This window comes from Apiospora aurea (genome assembly GCF_038362705.1).
Source record: "Apiospora aurea strain CBS 24483 chromosome Unknown utg000008l_segment0_segment0, whole genome shotgun sequence".
Taxonomy (NCBI): domain Eukaryota; kingdom Fungi; phylum Ascomycota; class Sordariomycetes; order Amphisphaeriales; family Apiosporaceae; genus Apiospora; species Apiospora aurea.
Genome location: NW_027117395.1, coordinates 2,839,275 through 2,857,405, shown reverse-complemented (window position 1 = coordinate 2,857,405; position 18,131 = coordinate 2,839,275). Strand labels below are relative to the sequence as shown.

Genomic DNA, 18,131 nt, shown 5'->3' with positions numbered 1-18,131 from the left:
AAAGCGCTTAATTAAGCTTTAATAATAATAAGGGTAAATATAATAATTCAATATTACGTTAATTATAATAAATAAAAGTAAATAATAATGTATTTCGATAAAATACGTTTATTATACGTTAAATCGCTCTTTTAAATATATAAAACTCTTAATTATTAAACGCGTAAAATTATATATTTTTATAGTTTATACGTATCTAGTCTAGTCTAGTTATTCTGGTATAAATTTATACCTATAGAGCCAGTTCGGCTATTTATCGGCAAGAGCGGGCAATACACCGCTACTTCCATCCAACAGTGCTAACCACCTTATCTGATAATCCCTATACAGACAAGGCTGAGAGCAGAGCCTCGCCACCGGTCAACCATAATTCCGATCATGTGACTCCATCACATATCTATCTATCCACTTGCACTCCACTCGCTCTACTTCCGCCTGACTTCATTAAGCCGCCGTTGATTATGTGCAGGGAACTGTATGCATTAAAGTCTCGCATATACCAGCTACAATAGTCAATTCGCCAAGGTCTTTACGACGTACAAACCGACACACATCAGCTACAAGTTCGACCGAATGGGGGGGACCGTCCGCGTCTAATTATTGCGCCATTGATGCAAACATCTGTATTGTACACTATAGACAAAGCCTTTCCACCCGCCCAAGAATGCATGCCAACGCTTTATTACTCCTGCACTGAAATTAGGCCATTACGCACGCTATCCTCATTTACAACAGCATCCGTCTCGGGTCCTCAATGTACTCCTTGATCTTGACCAGGAACTGAACGGCTTCCCGTCCGTCGAGCAGGCGGTGGTCATAGGTGAGAGCCAGATACATCATCGGTCGGATCTCAATCTTGCCGTTGATGGCCACTGGCTTGTCCTTGATGGCGTGGAGACCCAGCACCGCGGTCTGGGGAAGGTTGATGATGGGCGTGCCCATCAGCGACCCGAAAACGCCACCGTTGCTGATGGTGAAGGTCCCACCAGCCATATCCTCAATCGTGAGCTTGTTGTCACGTGCCTGTTAGGAGGCTTGGTTAGCTGACTGTCTAGGCGAAGAGGGACCATGGTTGTAGAAATGCGCACCTTCTTGCCAAGGTCGGCAATGGACTTCTCAATGTTGACCATGTCCATGCCCTCAACGTTGCGCACCACGGGCGTGACCAGGCCCTTCTCCGTGGCGACCGCAACGCTGAGATCGACGTAGTCTCGGTAGACGATGGTGTCACCGCCGTTCTCACCCTCGATGGAAGCGTTGATGACGGGGATATCGCGCATGGCCAGGACGCAGGCACGGGCGAATGCGCTCATGAAACCCAGCTTGACGCCCTGCTTCTTCAGGATCTCGTCCTTGTAGAGCTTTCGGAACTCCATCAAGGAAGACATGTCGACCTCGTTGAAGGTAGTGAGCGACGCGGCAGTGTTCTGAGACTGCTTGAGACGCTCGGCGATCCGGAGACGCATGCGGTTCATCTTGACCTACAGTGGTTATAGCTGGTTAGAGTACTAGGTCGAAACCACTTCACCAAGAGTCGGGGATTGCACATACTCGGCGCTCTTCGCGGCTGCCCAGGGTGGGGCCGGCGCTGGAAGAATCCTTGGCAGGTTGCGAGGGCTGCTTAGGGGGGAGGAGTCTCCTTCTCCTTCTTGGGCTCTGGCGGGGGCGCGGGTTTCGAAGGCTCGGGCTTGTTCTCCTCCTTGGGCTCGGCGGGTTTGGCATCGGTGGACGCGGTCTCCTCCTTGGGGGCCTCTTTGGACTCGCTCTTGTTGCCACCCTCCGGGGCAGCGCCGGCCTCGATCTTGGCAATCTCCTGGCCGACGGTGACGGTATCTTCCTCATTGGCCATGAGCTCCTTGATAACACCGGCCTCGGGCGCATTGACGGCAACGTCGATCTGGAGGGCGCTTGTTAGCAAACGTCATAGCCGGGAGACCAGTGCGGCCTAGCGCGGCATGCCAGGCGGGTGCATGCTTGCCTTGTCTGTCTCAATGGTCGCAATCTCCTCGTCCGCCTCCACGTAGTCGCCAATCTGCTTGTTCCACTGCTTCAAGGTACCCTCGGAGATGGACTCGGCCATCTGAGGGACTTTGACGAGAGTATCGGCGTAGGTGCGCACTTGGTTCATCATGGTGGGCAAGGGAACACCTCGCAGGGGCTGCTGCATGGGGCGTCGTAATTGCGCAACGCGCGCCGCGGTGAGTAGCCTTCGAGAAAACATGATGATGGACTTGTCGTCGTGACGGGGAAGGTTTTTTTTTGATTTTCCTTTTGAATAACCGAGGGAAAGAAGGACTCTGGCCTGTCGCAAAGGAAGCAGGGAGCAGAGTATATCTAAAAATGAACCGACACAGTTGAGTGTGCAAAAGAGTCACTCGGGAAGCGAGTTTAGGATATAGTGAAGAGAGAGAGAGAGATTTATTGACGCAAGAAACAAGCAAAAGCGGTTGGATAAGTTCGAATTGGAGAAGCTCTAAAAAAAGCTGCCACTGCAACACCCGTGTTTCCGACAGGGGGCCGAGCAGGGGAGCTTGGCTGCTATTTGTCCTTGCTACCAGCTGCGAGAGGTAGGCAGGAAAAAAAATAGGCAAGGAAAAGCACAGCTGCGAACTCATTAGCCGGCAACCCCAGGAGCGAGTGACGTACCGATTTCACCCGCCCATGCCGGACGGAGGAGCAGCAAGTGCTAAGGTTAGCACCCAGGCATGGAAAGGAAAGGCTGGAGATTGGACCCAGCTTTTGCCAGCGTGCCAGCGTGCCAGCGTGCCAGCTGATGCCCACCCTGCCAGCGTCGCCGAGCGTTACTGCAGGCTGGCAGCCAGGCAGGCCCTTACGGTTCAAAACGGTGGACGGTGGGCAGCGTCAGTGCCCGCGCTCAGAAAGGTACATGGCCGCCTGGGCAAGGTACCCGACCGCCAGCCCAGCACCTCAGGTCCAGTAACGGAGCGGACCCAGAGCCCGAGGCTGGCCAATCAACCTGCGCGGGAACAAATCAGTCCAAGCTCCCTGTCCGCCCTCTACCTTTGTCTGCTCTGCTGCTCGCTGCGTTGCCTCAGGCATCCAACTTTCAATTGGCTCAAGCCCACCTCGAGCTTGCAACATTGTGAATCCATCCCCAAGCCGCCAGCCAAATCATCGCGAGTCCGATTGTCCGCGACCACCACCAGCATCTACACTCTCCACTCCCCTCCGGAACTGCCGAGCTCGTCGCTGAACCAGGCAAGGTTCAATCGAGCGCCAATTCCTCGTCAGAGAAACGACGCGTCGTCCAGTCCGAGCTGGTATCGCATCGGGAGGCAGCAAAAGGGCTCTTCACACTTTTTACTTGGCTCAACATGTCGACAAGACAGGCCGCACTGTGAGCTCAATTGCCGTACATCGAGTGTTCACATGTGAAAAAGCTCCTGACCAAGCATTGTGTCCACAGGTCGCTCTACCGACGCTCTCTGAAGCTGTCGCTCGACTGGGCCGTCCACCGGCACTTGTGGCGAGGGCAAGCCCTCTACATCCGATCGCTCTTTGAGGCAAACCGCAACGTCACAGATCCCCGGAAACAAAGGGTACGCCACTCCCATCCCACCCCATCGCTGGTCTCAAGTCATTGGGACTTTGCTTGGGCCGGCCCTTGTGGCAGCCAAGCCGGAGACAATGCAGAGCTGACTGAACACCCGGTGCATCGACAGGCGTTACTCACCGAGACGGAGAAACTGCTGCAGGAGTGGAAGCACCCTGATCCGTACACTCCTCCCACCGCCCCAGGAGGTATGCTCAGATTCTATATGCGCCGAAAACAAGCGGCCTAGAGGAATGCTATGCTAACAGGATACACGCAGGTTCCAAGTACGAGCGAAACGTACCTGTACACTCTACAGCTCGTAAGTATCAATCCCTACCCGTGTGAGCAAGTCAACTAATGTCTTCTTTCCCTAGCCCCGCCCGACTTGAAGTTTTGATCGATTGCAATGGATGCCAAAAGCATAGGAGGCAGCAAACTGTACATAGACCCTGTAAACTGCGCATAGATATCACCAAAGGTTGCAAGCAACGTCTCCGGCGCCCTCGACTTCCTTCGCTAACGTGACCATGGCGCTCTATTATATCGAGTTGCTCTACGTCGGAATTCCGCCATAGCACGACGCTGCAGCGAAGTGTCGTTCCAAGGTCGTGAGGAAGCCAGATGACACAAGCCAACATGGCTGAACAAGAGGACGAGACCTCCGATAGCAAGGTGACGGATTGCGGAGAAAGTGAGCAATTTGCCGGCGAAGCTAGAGAGCGTTCAAATCATGGATGTAAGATCAGGATGCAAGACAAGTCACTGGCACAGCAGGAGGATATTGAAAAGTGTTTGTTCAGAAAGTTCTCATTTCATGTCCATATCCCTAATGGACGTTTCCCAGACGGATTATGTCTGTAATGTACAACCCATTCGCATAAAAAGCAAACCTTGACCTGCCGTGACCCCGTTGTTCATGAAAAGCGTCCCAAACTGCAAAGCAGAAAACACAGAAAACCAAGCGCAAAAACCAATTACAACTCTTGGCTGCCGGCGTTCTTGCCGGGCTTGCCAGTCTTCTTGGGCAGGAGGTCTAGAAGGTGATGTATTAGCATGGCTGTTTTTAGGCAGGAGCGCGTTATGTAGATACTCACTTTGGTGAATGTTGGGGAGAACACCACCCTGGGCGATGGTGACGTGGCCGAGAAGCTTGTTCAACTCCTCATCGTTGCGGATGGCCAGCTGAAGATGGCGGGGGATGATACGGGTCTTCTTGTTGTCGCGAGCGGCGTTACCGGCCAACTCGAGGATCTCGGCAGCGAGGTACTCGAGGACGGCAGCCAGGTAAACGGGAGCACCAGCACCGACACGCTGAGCGTAGTTGCCCTTTCGGAGCAGACGGTGGACACGACCGACGGGGAAAGCCAGACCGGCCTTGGATGAACGGCTATTGAAGGAGGCCACGTTAGAATCCGTGCTAAAGAGAAGAGCAGAGCAGACGCGCCCAAAGAAGAAGACGCGTTCCGAAGCGGCCAAGGATGGAGATCCAAGCCGAAGAAGCGCGACCCAAGGTCGGACAGGCCGAGGGAGATGGGAAGGTACTTACGATTGCGCGTTCTTGGAACCGCTGGCCTTGCCGCCGGACTTGCCGCCTCCAGTCATTTTGATGGATGTAGTTGGGGGTTGGTGTGAGGGGAGTTGATTGATTGATGCCCGAGGACTGAAGATCGAAAAAGATCTGAGAGAGTGGTTGAGAGTGGTTGAAGGTGGGAAGTGGTGGTTGTTGTTGAGATGAGATGGAGTGGGAAGTATTGGTGAAGTTCAGTGGGGGATAGCTGCTTAAGTACTGGTCGCGTCAAGCAGCCGGATCACGAAATCACCAAAAGGTGAAAGGGAAGGGGGAAGCTGGGGCCAAGTGGATTGTGGCACTGATCTGAGTTACAGAGTTACAAACACCGCCAGGCGGTGGCCGGGTGGGGCGCGCGCTGGCTGGGGCTAGTCTGCTTTGGGCCCAGAAATGGAAATCGCGTGCCTGGGTGTGCTCAGAAAAAAATAAAGGACCGCCGAAAAATAACAAAGCCGGGAAAATCAACTGGCCCGGCCAGACAGCCCCACTCTTCAAGGCCAGCCTGCAGCAGAGTGCAGCCGCCGCCCAAGGAAGGTTACATGCCTCTTTGCCTCTGCCTCTGCCTCAGGGAAGTGAGCCGATAGTAGTAGACTGCTTGCAGCCACCGAATGCCTTGATTGCAGCGTGCTAAAGCACTGCCGCGCCCTGCCCCCGACCAATCAAATAATTGCATTCCGCCGCCTCCAGCTATCCGTTTCTGGCATGGACGCACTACCCCGATCCCACCTGATTTGAACAATAATAATATTACATAGATAGCGAGGCACCCACCCCATGGAGACCTGGCCCTTTACCCTCGTTCTTTCTACTTCCCGCCGCGTTCTCGCGCCCTCGCGCACGCTTCCCCCTGCCTGATTTGTTTTTCCTCTTCGCGCCGGATCAGTCTGGCCGGATCAGATCACTCGCTGAATGTCCATTGCCCATCGCCCACGTCCAGTGTTTAATCTTTCCTCCCAAGGTTCATCATCTTTTTTTTCAAACTGGACACCCAACTGCTCGACTGATTGCCAACACGCGCCCATGGCCGAATTTTCGCCCCGAAGTGCTGCTTCCCCCCTCTGGTGTGCCTGATCTGGCCGTACCGGAACGTTTGAAATTTTGCACTCTGGTCCGACGGGTCTGGCTGGGTGATTTCGAATTGGGGCTGGGACCTTTTTTTTCCGCCGTTTGATCTGGCCCTCCGGCTGATCCGATGATGTGTTTTGGATCAATCGAATCGACTCACAGGACACTTGAGTCATTTTGAAATGATCTTGTTTTTATGCTAGATCTTTCTGCATTGTCCTAGGTCTTTTGACTCGATTTGAAGGTCCGTATGCCTCTTGAACACAGGTTCTTGAACCATTTTAGATATCAAAGGTGGGTTGAGACTCACTCAAGGTTCAGAGAGGCCCATTTTTACCCAGGGCCTGGCATTGTAGTGTAGTCGTGGAGGTACATAGTGGAATTAGATATGAAATACATAGGTATAGCCTCATGTATTTGGGTCTTTTTTACCCATCTAGGGTCCAAAATATGCATGTGATATACAGATCTGGGGTATCAGCCTTGCCGGAAGCCGCTTTTGACACGGCTCCGGGCCGAACTCTGGGGTAAATCTATCAAACATCGGCCCCGGAAACTGCCAGCCGCGGGGCAGATCTGGTGATAGCTTCATTTTTTGTGACCAAAGTGGAAGTCTAGACGCGCCCGTCGGAGTCAGGGTCATGTGATCTGGGTGGCATAGGATGGAGATGGCAGGCGTGTGGGTGGGGGCGCCGCTGGCTCTCCACGGAAGCTGGGAGGAATGTGATCCACCGCCGCCCAGGACGGACGAGATGGATCAGGCTGTGATGCAGCCTCCGAGCAGGAGGCAGTACTAGCAGATGCAACATGCGGGAATGGAATGGAGCGAGGTCGAATTATTTGATTGGCCGAATTGCTACGATGAATAAGTCCCGGGGACCCGATTCTTGCCTCATGGAGATGGCGTGTGTTCCTTGGATTTGATTCATCGGCAGGGGTCACTGGACGAATTCATTGATCTCAGGTAGGGAAGGGAAGTTGACGCGCTTCTGGCGTGGCAGCAGGGCCCCCGAAAGCGCGTCTGGTGCTGGACTCGGCGCCTTTGGCAATAATGCGGTGGGCTGGGGATGGGCAAAAACGTGCCAAAAAGACGGGTACGTACCTACCGGTGTGCAGTCGAAGTGGTTAGAGTGGTTACCATTTGGATGGATGGTTGATGGATGGATGCTTGATCAATTGCTGGTTGATTTGGGCCAGTGGGGTTTTTACCTTTTGGCTACCTTACCGGCGCGCGCTGATGGGGGTGTGTGGCTCTAAAAGCCAGGCCTTCTCTGCCTCCCGATTGTGGTGTTAAATCAGTAACCACGCTAGTGTCTTTCGCTGCCAGCTACAAAAGGACCTTCATCCCCCATTCATCCCTCCAATCCACAACTCTTGACTTCCCATCAACCACAACCCATCTTTCCAACCTCACAACAAGCCAGCAACAGCTTTTCGGATTCTCAATCCATCCATTTACACCAACCCACTTCTTTTCCCTCCCACCAACCCAGGAATCCAATCTCACAATGGCTCCTAAGGCCGCTGACAAGAAGCCCGCCTCCAAGGCCCCTGCCACCGCCTCCAAGGCTCCCGAGAAGAAGGATGCCGGCAAGAAGACCGCCGCTACTGGCGAGAAGAAGAAGCGCACCAAGACTCGCAAGGAGACCTACTCCTCCTACATCTACAAGGGTATGTTTTCCCCATTCCGAGAGTCCCGCCCGACCGCGATCTCGACGCGCTTTCTCACCCAGAATCGCGTCGCGTTCACGTGTCAAATGGGCCAGCCCTCAATTCCTACTCACTTGCTAACTTCCATGTCCAGTCCTGAAGCAGGTCCACCCCGACACTGGTATCTCCAACCGTGCCATGTCCATCCTCAACTCCTTCGTCAACGGTAAGCTTCCGCTCCTATGCGCCGCGTTTCTCCAGCATCGCATACTAATCCATCTTTCCTACAGATATCTTCGAGCGCGTCGCAACCGAGGCCAGCAAGCTCGCTGCCTACAACAAGAAGTCCACCATCTCTTCCCGAGAGATCCAGACCTCGGTCCGCCTCATCCTCCCCGGTGAGCTGGCCAAGCACGCCGTCTCTGAGGGCACCAAGGCCGTCACCAAGTACTCCTCATCCACGAAATAAGTGGTGGATTGGATTTCTCGGTTTCTGCGGTTGTCTAGGGTGTTTTTGTCTTGGGTTTGGGATCCTTTTTTTACACAGCTTGCTTGGCATCATGATGAGGCTTGGCCAAGGGGTTCAAGCTTCGACACATGGATTCTGATGAATTGACATCGATCTGGAGTCTCAATAATGCGTTACGGATGGCTTTGATTTTCGGAGGCGATTTGCCTCTGCATTACGGTATGGGGTTCTGCGGTTGTACAATACAGATTTCCCGATAGGGTTCCCCGGAATGATACTCAACAATGAACAAACCCCAATGCCTCTTTTCTGCCCGTGAGTTCCAAATGCTTTCAATATAATCTGCATAGTTGTTCCAACTTTTACTAAAAGCCCCGCGATATTATTGCATGCCAAAGCCGCCTCACACCACGCAGATCTATCTATTCTGGGCGTCATTGCGGCCCGCTATATGGTCTCACCCGGAACAGGAATTCCCAGTCATGCATTTGACCCGGGTTTGTTGGATTCGTTGTGCAATATTTATCAATCACAACCCACCTTGTTCATTGCTTGTGGCAAGGGCTTGGAGAGCGTAAAATGGGTCTCTGTTTCTTAAACATTGGTTGTTCGTTTGGCTGGCTAGAAATCCGAACTGTCAAGGCCTAGTTGTATTGGCATCGCGAGGTTTCCTGTCATGTGTCACATGGCATATTTGCTAGGTTTTCCAGCATCAACCAAAGCGCAGTACTATTTTGGCACTACAATGGCATCCGTTCTCATGTCCACGCTCTTTGCCAACATGATATGCTTGCTGCCCTGTGGTATTTCACTGGCTTCTAAGCAATTTATTTAAGCATGGTTCACATGTCTATTGTACAGTGCAGCTAATGTTCAAGTTGCTCTGCTCAGGATTCGCCCAGGCCAGCCTTGGTCTTCTTGACGACATGTACGATAGGCACCATGATGCCCTTGTTGCCAGTTGTGCCGAGGGCCATGCCCTTGGACCAGCCCATCTTTTCGAGCAGCATTCGGCCCTTGTTGTCCGAAGCCAACTCGGAAGCATGCTGGCCTACAACCTCTCCCTCTCGGTAACTGGTAGCAGCATGGCCACGTTTGACGTTAGGATCCTTGCGGCGTAGAGCCTTGTATTCCTTGACCACCTCCTCGTCAACATCGACGCGGGGATAGTAGCTTTGGCGGAGAAAGCGAGTGGCCGAGGTGAAGCCACGCTCGTCGTAGCTGACAGTGCCCTTCGTCCGATAAAGGACAGGGTATCGGCTAACACCTTTGCCTGCCGACTGCGACTTGACCTTGAGTTGTGCCGCCACCTGGTGAATGCATCGCCGCGAATGTTTATCCAGCGGGGGAAGACTTAGCCTGCATAGTTATTAGTGACTAATCGATATGATGAAATGGTAGATTTGAAGGGACGGTCGGTGTACTTACTGCTCATCATCGCCGAGGATGAACTGCTCCAGCTCATACACCAGATCGTCCTTGGTCATGCCTCCAGGGTACTTGATGCGTGGATCTTCTGGATTAACGTTCTTGCCCAACAGCCCCTGTGCACGAAGGGCTTCGCGCTGTTTCTTCCTCTCCGCCTTTTTCATCCGATCCTTTTGGAATGTCGCGTTCATCGCTTCCTCCAGTTCCGAGTCGGAAACATAGGGCACCTGCGAACGTTTGTTATAGTTGTGAAGTGACGGGCGGTGCCAATCCATCAGGTCGAGCTCGTCAAAGGCCTCGGCCATCTTAGAAGCACTTGGATACTGGCCCTTCTGGATAATCTTGGCCGTCTTCGAAGAGCCCTTCTTCTTGCGGCGAGGCGTGGTCTTGGGGGCTATATTCCAGTCGTCTCCATCATCGTCGCCAGATCCCGCGCCATCATAGAGGAAAATCTCATCGCCACCAAGTCCCATTTGCTCCTGCTTCGCTAACATCCGTGCTAGACGCTCATCGTGACCCTGCGAGGTAGTTTGTTGGGCACCTTTGCCATCATTACGATCGGGCTGTTCACCAGACTCATCAAGACTATCTTCGTCTAGTAATCCATCCGGAAGCCCGTCGCTGTCTGTGCCCCCGATATCACGCAGTAGATGGAAAGCATGCGAACCAAGGCCGGGATGTTGATCGAGCTCGTCGTCGTCGTCGTCATCATCATTTTCACCCTTTTCCATGTTGGCGATGTAATCGGCAATCATTGCAGCCTCCTCATCAGAGTGGGTTCCGCTTAGAAGCTTTTCAAAACGCTGGTCATCCTCTGGTTCCTTGCTCGGAGGTTGATCAGCGACGGTGGCCTTGTAGACGTCAACGTCGGCAGTCTTGTAGACATCGATTTCGGCGGTCGATGAGCTATTTTGGTGATTGGGGGCCTGGATCGTCTCCTCCACCACCTGAATCTCGGTATTAATTTGGCTAAGCTGCATGAAATCACTGTCTGGGTTAGGAGTATTGGCAGAGCGCGTGGCTGGTGCTGTGGTTTGTCTTGACGGATTGCGGCCCCTGAAGAGTATGACTTCTTCACTGGAGTCCGAATCGTGAAGAATCGGATCGTGGCCGCTCTCCTCCTGCGTTTGGATAGGCAACTCTGGATATTTCTGCCGTAGAGACTTGTCTCCCGCAGTGTCGATTACAAACAATGGGGGCGACGGCGCAGTAGCCGGGTGGGCGTCTGCTGCAGCAGTGTCCATGCTTGGGACCACCTCGGTAGCGCCAACGTCAACATCAACACTGACGTGATTGCGCTCCTCCGGTTCAGCAGGGTTTGTAATATCATTGCTGCCAGGCCGGGCGTCTACTGCCATGGTATCATCTAGGACGTCGGTCTCGGCCGCATTGGAGACCGCTGGCGGAGCCTCAGCCGGGGTAGTCTGCTTGTCCTCATCTTGCAATACCTTGAGTTCGTCTGATGGGTTCATATAACCAGCACTGACAAACTTGACGGGATTGTATCGCAACTTGCCATCTTGAGTTGGGCCACCGCGGCGTCTCTGCGCCGTGCTCCTAGCCTCGTCGGCCAAAGTGTGCGGTCCTGGCACGCGTGTAAGCATCTTGTGGAGGATGGATGCGGCAGAGACCGGCCGGGCGGTGATGAGGTCATACCACGATTAGGACCTCGGAAGGCAGGTGTGCTGGACCGTATCACGTCCAGCAAGGGATCACGCCGAGGACCACGGCCTCCAGGCCCAGAGGACGAGCCTTGACCCTGGCCTTGACTAGGGGGACCTCCTTGAGAGAACTTCTTGGGGGGTTTTCTTCTGGCCATAGTGGCGGATGCTATTGAGATAGGTCGGGTGTGAGCGAATTGGATACAGTTGAGAGATTTCGAGAACTGGATGTTGCTGCGTCTCGTGGCCGATATGGCGGGATTCCAATCCAAACGGATGATGGTCTGGGTTGTGTGTGGCGGAAGTTGCAAGCAATAGGTAGGTGCATGTGGGTAGGTCGCTCCCTGATTGGGTCGGATTGTCGAGGCAGGCAAGACTATTCGATTCTGCTTCCACTTTACTTGAATGTATGAGTCAATCAACCTGACAATGGATGCTTACCGTGCCGCACGTGCAGTAAGTGCATAGACCAACAATCTACCAGGGGCCTTTGTTTAAGCCCTGTTTCATGAAGCCTCTTTGGCAGAAGAAGAAAAATTGAAGGAAAATCTACACCATAATTGAACGACTTTCAAGTCTCTCTTCCCTTGTGAAACCGAGCCTCCAGTCAGAGCCGGTGGGGTCGATGATGCTATCTACTTAGGTATCAGCATGTTATCAACGAGTTATCGCCTAATCAGGTACCTACCTACCTACCTACCTACCTACAGGCTACAGTACTTTACCTAGCTATTATCGATAACGGCTATCACTCCACTGTAGGGGCAGCTTTGGAGGGGCATTGCTGCATTGCACTGCAGCTAGCGAGCTGTGCCACTATGGACCGGGCGCTTGAACGCCTCCCAGGCTCTCACTGATAGAGTGCAGTTACTGTACCCATTCGATGGAGTGATCATGGTCGGCTTTGGAGCATGTCCAGGCCCCACTCGGCTGGGCTCCTCGTCGATCTGGCGTCACAAGGCCCCGGCTTCCCCAACTAACCTATGGCAGATGACTGGCCTTGAGCGTCTGGTCATTGTCCATGAAACTCAGCTTTATCACTGACCTCAAGTTACGACCAGATTTCTACATCAACCAATCTGCCTACAATAATCACAGAGACTTTTTCTTTTTCTTTTTTTTTCTCTCTCTCTCTCTCTCTTTGGTTTCGACAGCCTATGTTGCCCGGGCGAGCAAGGCGGGCGTTCAAGCTAGGCACACCATTCACACAAGGAGTCTACCGTAACATCCATCCATCAATCCAGTGGTTCCCAAGGTCTAGTGCTACTTACCTTGCTACTTCTTTTAAGTAGTACCCTTTCCCTTTCCTGCTACCCCGGTCCTTCTCGTTGATGATCCGCCCAGCGGTGCCGTAAAGTGGCCGCCTCCGAACAAGCTGGTCACCCATCCCACCTGCTTTCAACATCTACATGCTGTTCATGTCCATTTTCTTGAAACCCCAGATATTTCGAGACCCTCGCATTCTCCAGAGAAAAGCCGTATTGAGCGCTGTACCCCCGTGCCCCGTGCCCCGTGCCGCGTACCCCGTCTCCCGGACGACTCTCCGCCCTACTGCACTGATTAACGAGCAACGTCACTTGCACTTCCCTCCATCTAAGAGGCGACAAACCATCGTCTTCCGCATCACTCGATTCCATTTCTCTGGCCACCAGCCAACTTGAATATATTTACTCTTACTATGGATAGCACTCTGGAAGTTGGACGTCGCATCGTGCAGATGTTCTGGGACCCCGAACCAACCAACGATATAGTCAAAGATCAACCCGTGTGGTGCCTGGGATCGTCTTATCGACTCAACAACATCCCCAACACAACAGGGAGCGTCAGTGCTCAAAACCAGGCCTCCACCTCCCCGAACCCGACAGCGCCGTCAGCAGCGAATTCCCAGCCACCCTCGGACGAGGCAGCGACTAGCAAACCGCCCGTAGAGACCGCTGTCAAGCTCCCCGAGACGCCTCCCTATTCGACATCGAGCAGCCTCGATTCGTCCCTCGCGTATGATGAAGCTCCCTTGGACGGAGGCTGGCCGCCCGCGTTCCTCGACGACTTCGAATCCCGCATATGGATGACGTATCGGTCCGAGTTTGAGCCCATCGCCAAGTCGCACGACCCAAAGGCTCTGGCCGCCCTCTCCTTTTCGATGCGTATCAAGACTCAGCTTTCCGACGCGGCCGGCTTTGCCTCGGACAGCGGATGGGGGTGCATGATTAGATCAGGCCAAAGCCTGCTCGCAAACGCCATGGCCATCCAGCGGCTAGGGCGCGGTACGTCACGTTGGTCTAGGCATCGGCATACGTGGGAAGTGCTAACCTTGTTGAATAGACTGGCGGATGAAGAATGGGGAACTCGAAGAGAAGGAAATCGTTAAGCTTTTCGCGGACGATGCGAGAGCGCCGTATTCCCTGCACAACTTCGTGCGTCATGGCGCAACAGCGTGTGGGAAATATCCCGGTGAATGGTTCGGCCCTTCGGCTACTGCCAGATGCATCCAGTTCGTGCTTCTCGTGCCGTGTCGCTCTTTGCAAATGCGTTCGCAGCTGACTAAGAACTACCAGAGCCTTGACGAACGAGAACGAGCCCAGCCTGCGTGTGTACTCTACGGGCGATGGCCCCGATGTTTATGAGGATAAGTTCATGAGTATTGCGAAACCCGACGGCGAGACTTTCCATCCGACGGTCGTGTTGGTCGGCACAAGACTAGGCATAGATAAGATTACGCCGGTCTACTGGGAGGCTCTGGTGGCATCATTGCAGATGCCGCAGTCAATAGGTATTGCAGGGTAAGTCGCAAGGGCCATTTATTGCATCTGGTTGTTCGCTGACAGTGCCGACGTAGTGGCCGTCCATCGTCCTCTCATTACTTCATCGGGGTCCAAGGACTATACTTCTTCTATCTAGACCCGCACTTCACTAGACCCGCTCTCCCATACCATGAAGACGCCAGCGACTATACCCAGGAAGAAGTGGATACGTGCCATACGCGCAAGCTCCGTCGGCTTCACATCAAGGAAATGGATCCCAGCATGCTCATCGGCTTCTTGATCCGGGATCAACAGGATTGGCAGGACTGGCGGCGAAGCGTCAAACACGTGCAAGGCAAGTCCATCATCCACGTTTCGGATCACGATCCGGTAGCCCAGGCAGGTGAGCAAGACAGCGCTATCAACCAGGTGGAGGCTATGAGCGACGATGACGAAGACGCGATCGTGGGTTCCTAAAGAACCCTAGAATGATGCTGGCTACGTATTGGTTGGGAGTATACGGCGTTGATGTTGGCGTAGGGCTGCTGTATTTTTTCATTTTTTTTTCAGGGGTAACTGCGTGGAATCCGGAATAATCGGCATGGATGCTCACGGCTGGATATGCGATCCTCAAGATATATCCGGTAATGCGTACAAACAATTGATTTGAAGCCGTCAGGTGGTGGTATCGGTAGTCCGTTTCGCCATCCCTGCATCTGTATGATCTCAAATGACGTGAAGCCCATGAGCCGCCTCGCTTGCTTTTCAGTGCGCTGCACCTCCAGACGTGGAGCAGCAAGGAGAATAAAGCAAGGGAGCCGCATGCTATACTGTTCTCATCGTCTTGCGTAGACGTAACGTTACGCCTTAACGCTTCTTCTTGCCTGACTTGGAAGGCTTGCTGGCGACTTTGGCTTGAGGTGGTGGCGCCGCATGCCCCGAGTCTTTCAAATGCGTGAATAGCTTCGTTTTGGAGTCGAAGGCTTCATTGCACACCATGCACTGATGCTGGAAGATTGATTGTTAGTTGGGAAGGCATCGGAATGCTGCGTATATCCTGTACTTACTGCGGCCCCTTGCTGCTCCAGAGCGGCTTGTTTCGCAGCTTTCTTTTCCCGCTTCGCCTTGGCCTTGCCCATTTTCTTTGTTGCTGCAGCGGCGTCATCGAGTGTCATATCCTCGGCTTGATTGGACAACTCGTCCACGTTATCATCTTGGAGAGCTTTAGACTCTGTGCCTGAAGCAAGACGCTCCTCGACAGCGGATCTGGGCGCGTAGTCGTCGTCGTCATCGTTGTCTTCACTCTTAGTCTCGGGCGTCACCGCCGCAGGAGTGTCAATAGAAGCAACCTTTTCGGCAGGTCCCGAACCTGTTGCCGGCGGTATTTGGGCATCATCTGCATCATCTGCAACACCTTCGCCATCCTCTCCTTCTCCTCCCTCCTCCTCAGACATTGGTGCAGCATGCTGGGTAGATGTGGGAGGCGTATCGAGCTCCAACCCGGCATTCTCCTTCTTCATCTCCCTCCTCAACTGCTGTACAGCTTTGATATGCTTCTTGCTCTTCTCGTGCGCCTCGAACTGCTTCTCCGTCTTGAAGATCTTGTTGCACACGACGCACTCGATGTGCTCCACCTCGGACTCTTCCTCGCTCTCGGTGAACTCGCCCTCGAGCCCATTGTCGTCGCCTCGCGACTGCGCCCAGTCGGGGACTACGTACTCGGACATCTTCTCCTGGTGCGCTGCCCGCGACCGTGCAGCTTGGGCCGCCGATGCATCGCGCAAGACCTTTTGTCGCTCTGCCTCGGTCTGGGTATTCGGAATGTAGCGGGGATCTCGCTTCCGGACGAAGGCCACCATGGACCGCACGGTTTCGTTGAACTCTTGGACGGCGTCCTCCCTTGCCTTCTTGTTCTCCTTCTCCATCAAGCGGCGGACGCGACGGTCGGGGGCGTCGGAGAGACGCCATTTGTCCTTCCAGCTGAAGGTCTTGCGCGTGGCGAAGTTGGACCAGGCGCTGTAAAAGGGCTTCGCGACGGCGTCGTAGTCGTCATTGGCCTTTCCGAACGAAGGGTACTCGACGATAGGCAGGCCGTCCCACTCGCAGGCGGCGATCTCCTGCTGGGCGAGAGAGTCGAAGGTCTCCTGCAGGATGCCGAAGAAGCCGTCGGGGGCGTCGGTGAAGGGGACGGAGGAGTTGAATTTGCGGATGAGGCCATAGAGCTCCTCGGTGGTGGTCATGCGGACATTGTAGTACTCGGGCGTGGCACCGTCGGCGCTGGGATCGTCGCCGCGCAGGATGGCATCACGGTGGGAGTCGTACCAGGCGCGTTCCTGGGGGTCGGACAGGACCTCGTAGGCGGACTGGACCTCGGCGAACTTCTTGGTGGCGTTTTCGACATCGCCGTAGTTTCGGTCGGGATGCAGCTCCAGGGCCTTCTTCCTGTAGGCCTTCTTGATCCTTTCCGGAGGCGGCGGCAGATGGTGTTAGTGATGAAGCAAGCAGGCCTTAAGAGGTTGCGGCAGTGGTGGGTTGCATGCATACTCGTCATCTGTGGCGAGGCGATCTACGGCGAGGAGCTCGTAGTAATCGACTTTCTTGGGCTCGGCACTGGCTGTGGCCGAGCCTCTCTCGGTGGACGGCCCAGCGCCCATGTTTACGTTGTGTAGTAGTTCAATACGACGAAGCGGGTGGTTACAGATCGCGGGGTCGTGAGGTAAATGGACCAAGGGGAATTTTGGAAACCGGTGGGGTAGTTTTTCTCTCTGTCTCCCGCATGTGTCTTGTATTCAAGTGTGCTCGCATCTTGCTTGGATGGATGAACCTATAGGAGATGTAGGTTATTGCATTATGTAGGTATGTATTTGATGTAGTGCATCCCTGCCTGCCTGTAGCATGCAAGTGCTGAGGTACAGTCAGTCAGTCAGTCAATCAGGATCAAACAGTTGATACATGTTGAATCATGGCATTTTTTGTCGCCAGTCCCCCGTTCTACGTTCTATTGAGCCAATAGCCGGCATCCACTTCCTTCCCCACTCGGCGCATGATTCACTCTCGTCTCCCCGGTGGCTGGTGGCTGATGGCTGACTGACGGCTGACGGCTGGCGGGTCTACCGCTGTACAACGTCTGTCTGTCCAGTGTACCAGTACAGGGTCTGCGTACCTGCTTAACTCGATAGGGACGAACGACACCAAGCTGCAGGTAATCGTCCATCCCATTGGCAGGGCCCTTGCATCCCAGTCCGTGGTGTCCGACAAATCGTCCAGAGCCCGGAGCCCGGAGCCCAGAGCCCAGAGCCCAGAGCCCAGAGCCCAGAGCCCAGAGCCCAGAGCCCAGAGCCCAGAGCCCAGAGCCCAGAGCCCAGAGCCCAGAGCCCAGAGCCCAGAGCCCAGAGCCCAGAGCCCAGAGCCCAGAGCCCAGAGCCCAGAGCCCAGAGCCCAGAGCCCAGAGCCCAGAGCCCAGAGCCCAGAGCTGCCAGAACTTCAGACTTTTGTCCATGCTAGCCATGGCAGGTGCTCGCGTGCGGCGCTACCCAATCCAGGATCCATTAGACTGGCTTTCGTCCCGTCTTTCCCAACTCGATTTCCCTCTCCGGACCAGGAGTAGCAAGCACCACACCGGTTGCTGACCTCGGCGCTTTAGGCTGGCTTAGTGGGCAGTATGTACATGTAGGTATGTAGCACTAGCTGCACTTCCCTCCCGTCTTTCATTCTTCAAGTTTCCTTCGCCTCAGATTCCGATCCGGAGGTTTGTTTGTTTGCCCCTCGTTTAGAATCCATCCACGACTGAGGTCTTCATATGCCTATTCTACCTACCTATCTACCTACCCACCCACCTACCTAGAAATCTGCATTTTTCTCGTACGCTGTCCAACCTGCTGCGAGAGAAGAGAAGAAAGGAAGAGACGGTAGACGAAGACGCGGTTCGTGGTGCGTGAGGATCTCTATTGTTCCATGCCTGTGCCCTGCCCCTGCCCCCCGCCCCTCGCCTGCT

The 18,131-nt window shown here is 54.1% G+C and overlaps 9 protein-coding genes across 9 annotated transcripts; 3 read left to right on the top strand and 6 right to left on the bottom strand.

Moving 5' to 3' along the window:
• Positions 1 to 726: 726 nt before the first annotated feature.
• On the bottom strand, positions 727 to 1,475 carry PG986_012361 (2-oxoglutarate dehydrogenase E2 component (dihydrolipoamide succinyltransferase); the record flags this gene model as incomplete). Its single annotated transcript, XM_066848583.1, has 2 exons — positions 727 to 1,023; positions 1,089 to 1,475. The coding sequence occupies 2 exons, from the start codon at positions 1,473 to 1,475 to the stop codon at positions 727 to 729; spliced, it is 684 nt and encodes a 227-aa protein (XP_066695279.1).
• A 146-nt stretch (positions 1,476 to 1,621) lies between these two features.
• Positions 1,622 to 2,221, bottom strand: PG986_012360 (Bckgd2; the record flags this gene model as incomplete). Its single annotated transcript, XM_066848582.1, has 2 exons — positions 1,622 to 1,897; positions 1,979 to 2,221. The coding sequence occupies 2 exons, from the start codon at positions 2,219 to 2,221 to the stop codon at positions 1,622 to 1,624; spliced, it is 519 nt and encodes a 172-aa protein (XP_066695278.1).
• A 1,114-nt stretch (positions 2,222 to 3,335) lies between these two features.
• On the top strand, positions 3,336 to 3,953 carry PG986_012359 (NADH dehydrogenase (ubiquinone) 1 beta subcomplex 9; the record flags this gene model as incomplete). Its single annotated transcript, XM_066848581.1, has 5 exons — positions 3,336 to 3,358; positions 3,428 to 3,560; positions 3,684 to 3,762; positions 3,834 to 3,875; positions 3,931 to 3,953. 5 exons carry the CDS (start codon positions 3,336 to 3,338, stop codon positions 3,951 to 3,953), a joined length of 300 nt encoding a protein of 99 aa, XP_066695277.1.
• A 577-nt stretch (positions 3,954 to 4,530) lies between these two features.
• On the bottom strand, positions 4,531 to 5,158 carry PG986_012358 (histone H2A; the record flags this gene model as incomplete). The annotated part of the gene is made up of 3 exons (XM_066848580.1): positions 4,531 to 4,589; positions 4,651 to 4,973; positions 5,103 to 5,158. 3 exons carry the CDS (start codon positions 5,156 to 5,158, stop codon positions 4,531 to 4,533), a joined length of 438 nt encoding a protein of 145 aa, XP_066695276.1.
• A 2,538-nt stretch (positions 5,159 to 7,696) lies between these two features.
• Positions 7,697 to 8,307, top strand: PG986_012357 (uncharacterized protein; the record flags this gene model as incomplete). Its single annotated transcript, XM_066848579.1, has 3 exons — positions 7,697 to 7,859; positions 7,993 to 8,064; positions 8,129 to 8,307. The coding sequence occupies 3 exons, from the start codon at positions 7,697 to 7,699 to the stop codon at positions 8,305 to 8,307; spliced, it is 414 nt and encodes a 137-aa protein (XP_066695275.1).
• An 887-nt stretch (positions 8,308 to 9,194) lies between these two features.
• PG986_012356 (uncharacterized protein) lies at positions 9,195 to 11,554 on the bottom strand (the record flags this gene model as incomplete). Its single annotated transcript, XM_066848578.1, has 3 exons — positions 9,195 to 9,666; positions 9,736 to 11,320; positions 11,392 to 11,554. The coding sequence occupies 3 exons, from the start codon at positions 11,552 to 11,554 to the stop codon at positions 9,195 to 9,197; spliced, it is 2,220 nt and encodes a 739-aa protein (XP_066695274.1).
• A 1,520-nt stretch (positions 11,555 to 13,074) lies between these two features.
• On the top strand, positions 13,075 to 14,614 carry PG986_012355 (cysteine protease ATG4; the record flags this gene model as incomplete). Its single annotated transcript, XM_066848577.1, has 4 exons — positions 13,075 to 13,660; positions 13,719 to 13,887; positions 13,952 to 14,176; positions 14,233 to 14,614. The coding sequence occupies 4 exons, from the start codon at positions 13,075 to 13,077 to the stop codon at positions 14,612 to 14,614; spliced, it is 1,362 nt and encodes a 453-aa protein (XP_066695273.1).
• A 390-nt stretch (positions 14,615 to 15,004) lies between these two features.
• PG986_012354 (uncharacterized protein) lies at positions 15,005 to 16,791 on the bottom strand (the record flags this gene model as incomplete). The annotated part of the gene is made up of 3 exons (XM_066848576.1): positions 15,005 to 15,145; positions 15,205 to 16,597; positions 16,682 to 16,791. 3 exons carry the CDS (start codon positions 16,789 to 16,791, stop codon positions 15,005 to 15,007), a joined length of 1,644 nt encoding a protein of 547 aa, XP_066695272.1.
• A 456-nt stretch (positions 16,792 to 17,247) lies between these two features.
• Positions 17,248 to 17,636, bottom strand: PG986_012353 (uncharacterized protein; the record flags this gene model as incomplete). Its single annotated transcript, XM_066848575.1, has 2 exons — positions 17,248 to 17,253; positions 17,301 to 17,636. The coding sequence occupies 2 exons, from the start codon at positions 17,634 to 17,636 to the stop codon at positions 17,248 to 17,250; spliced, it is 342 nt and encodes a 113-aa protein (XP_066695271.1).
• Positions 17,637 to 18,131: the final 495 nt, after the last annotated feature.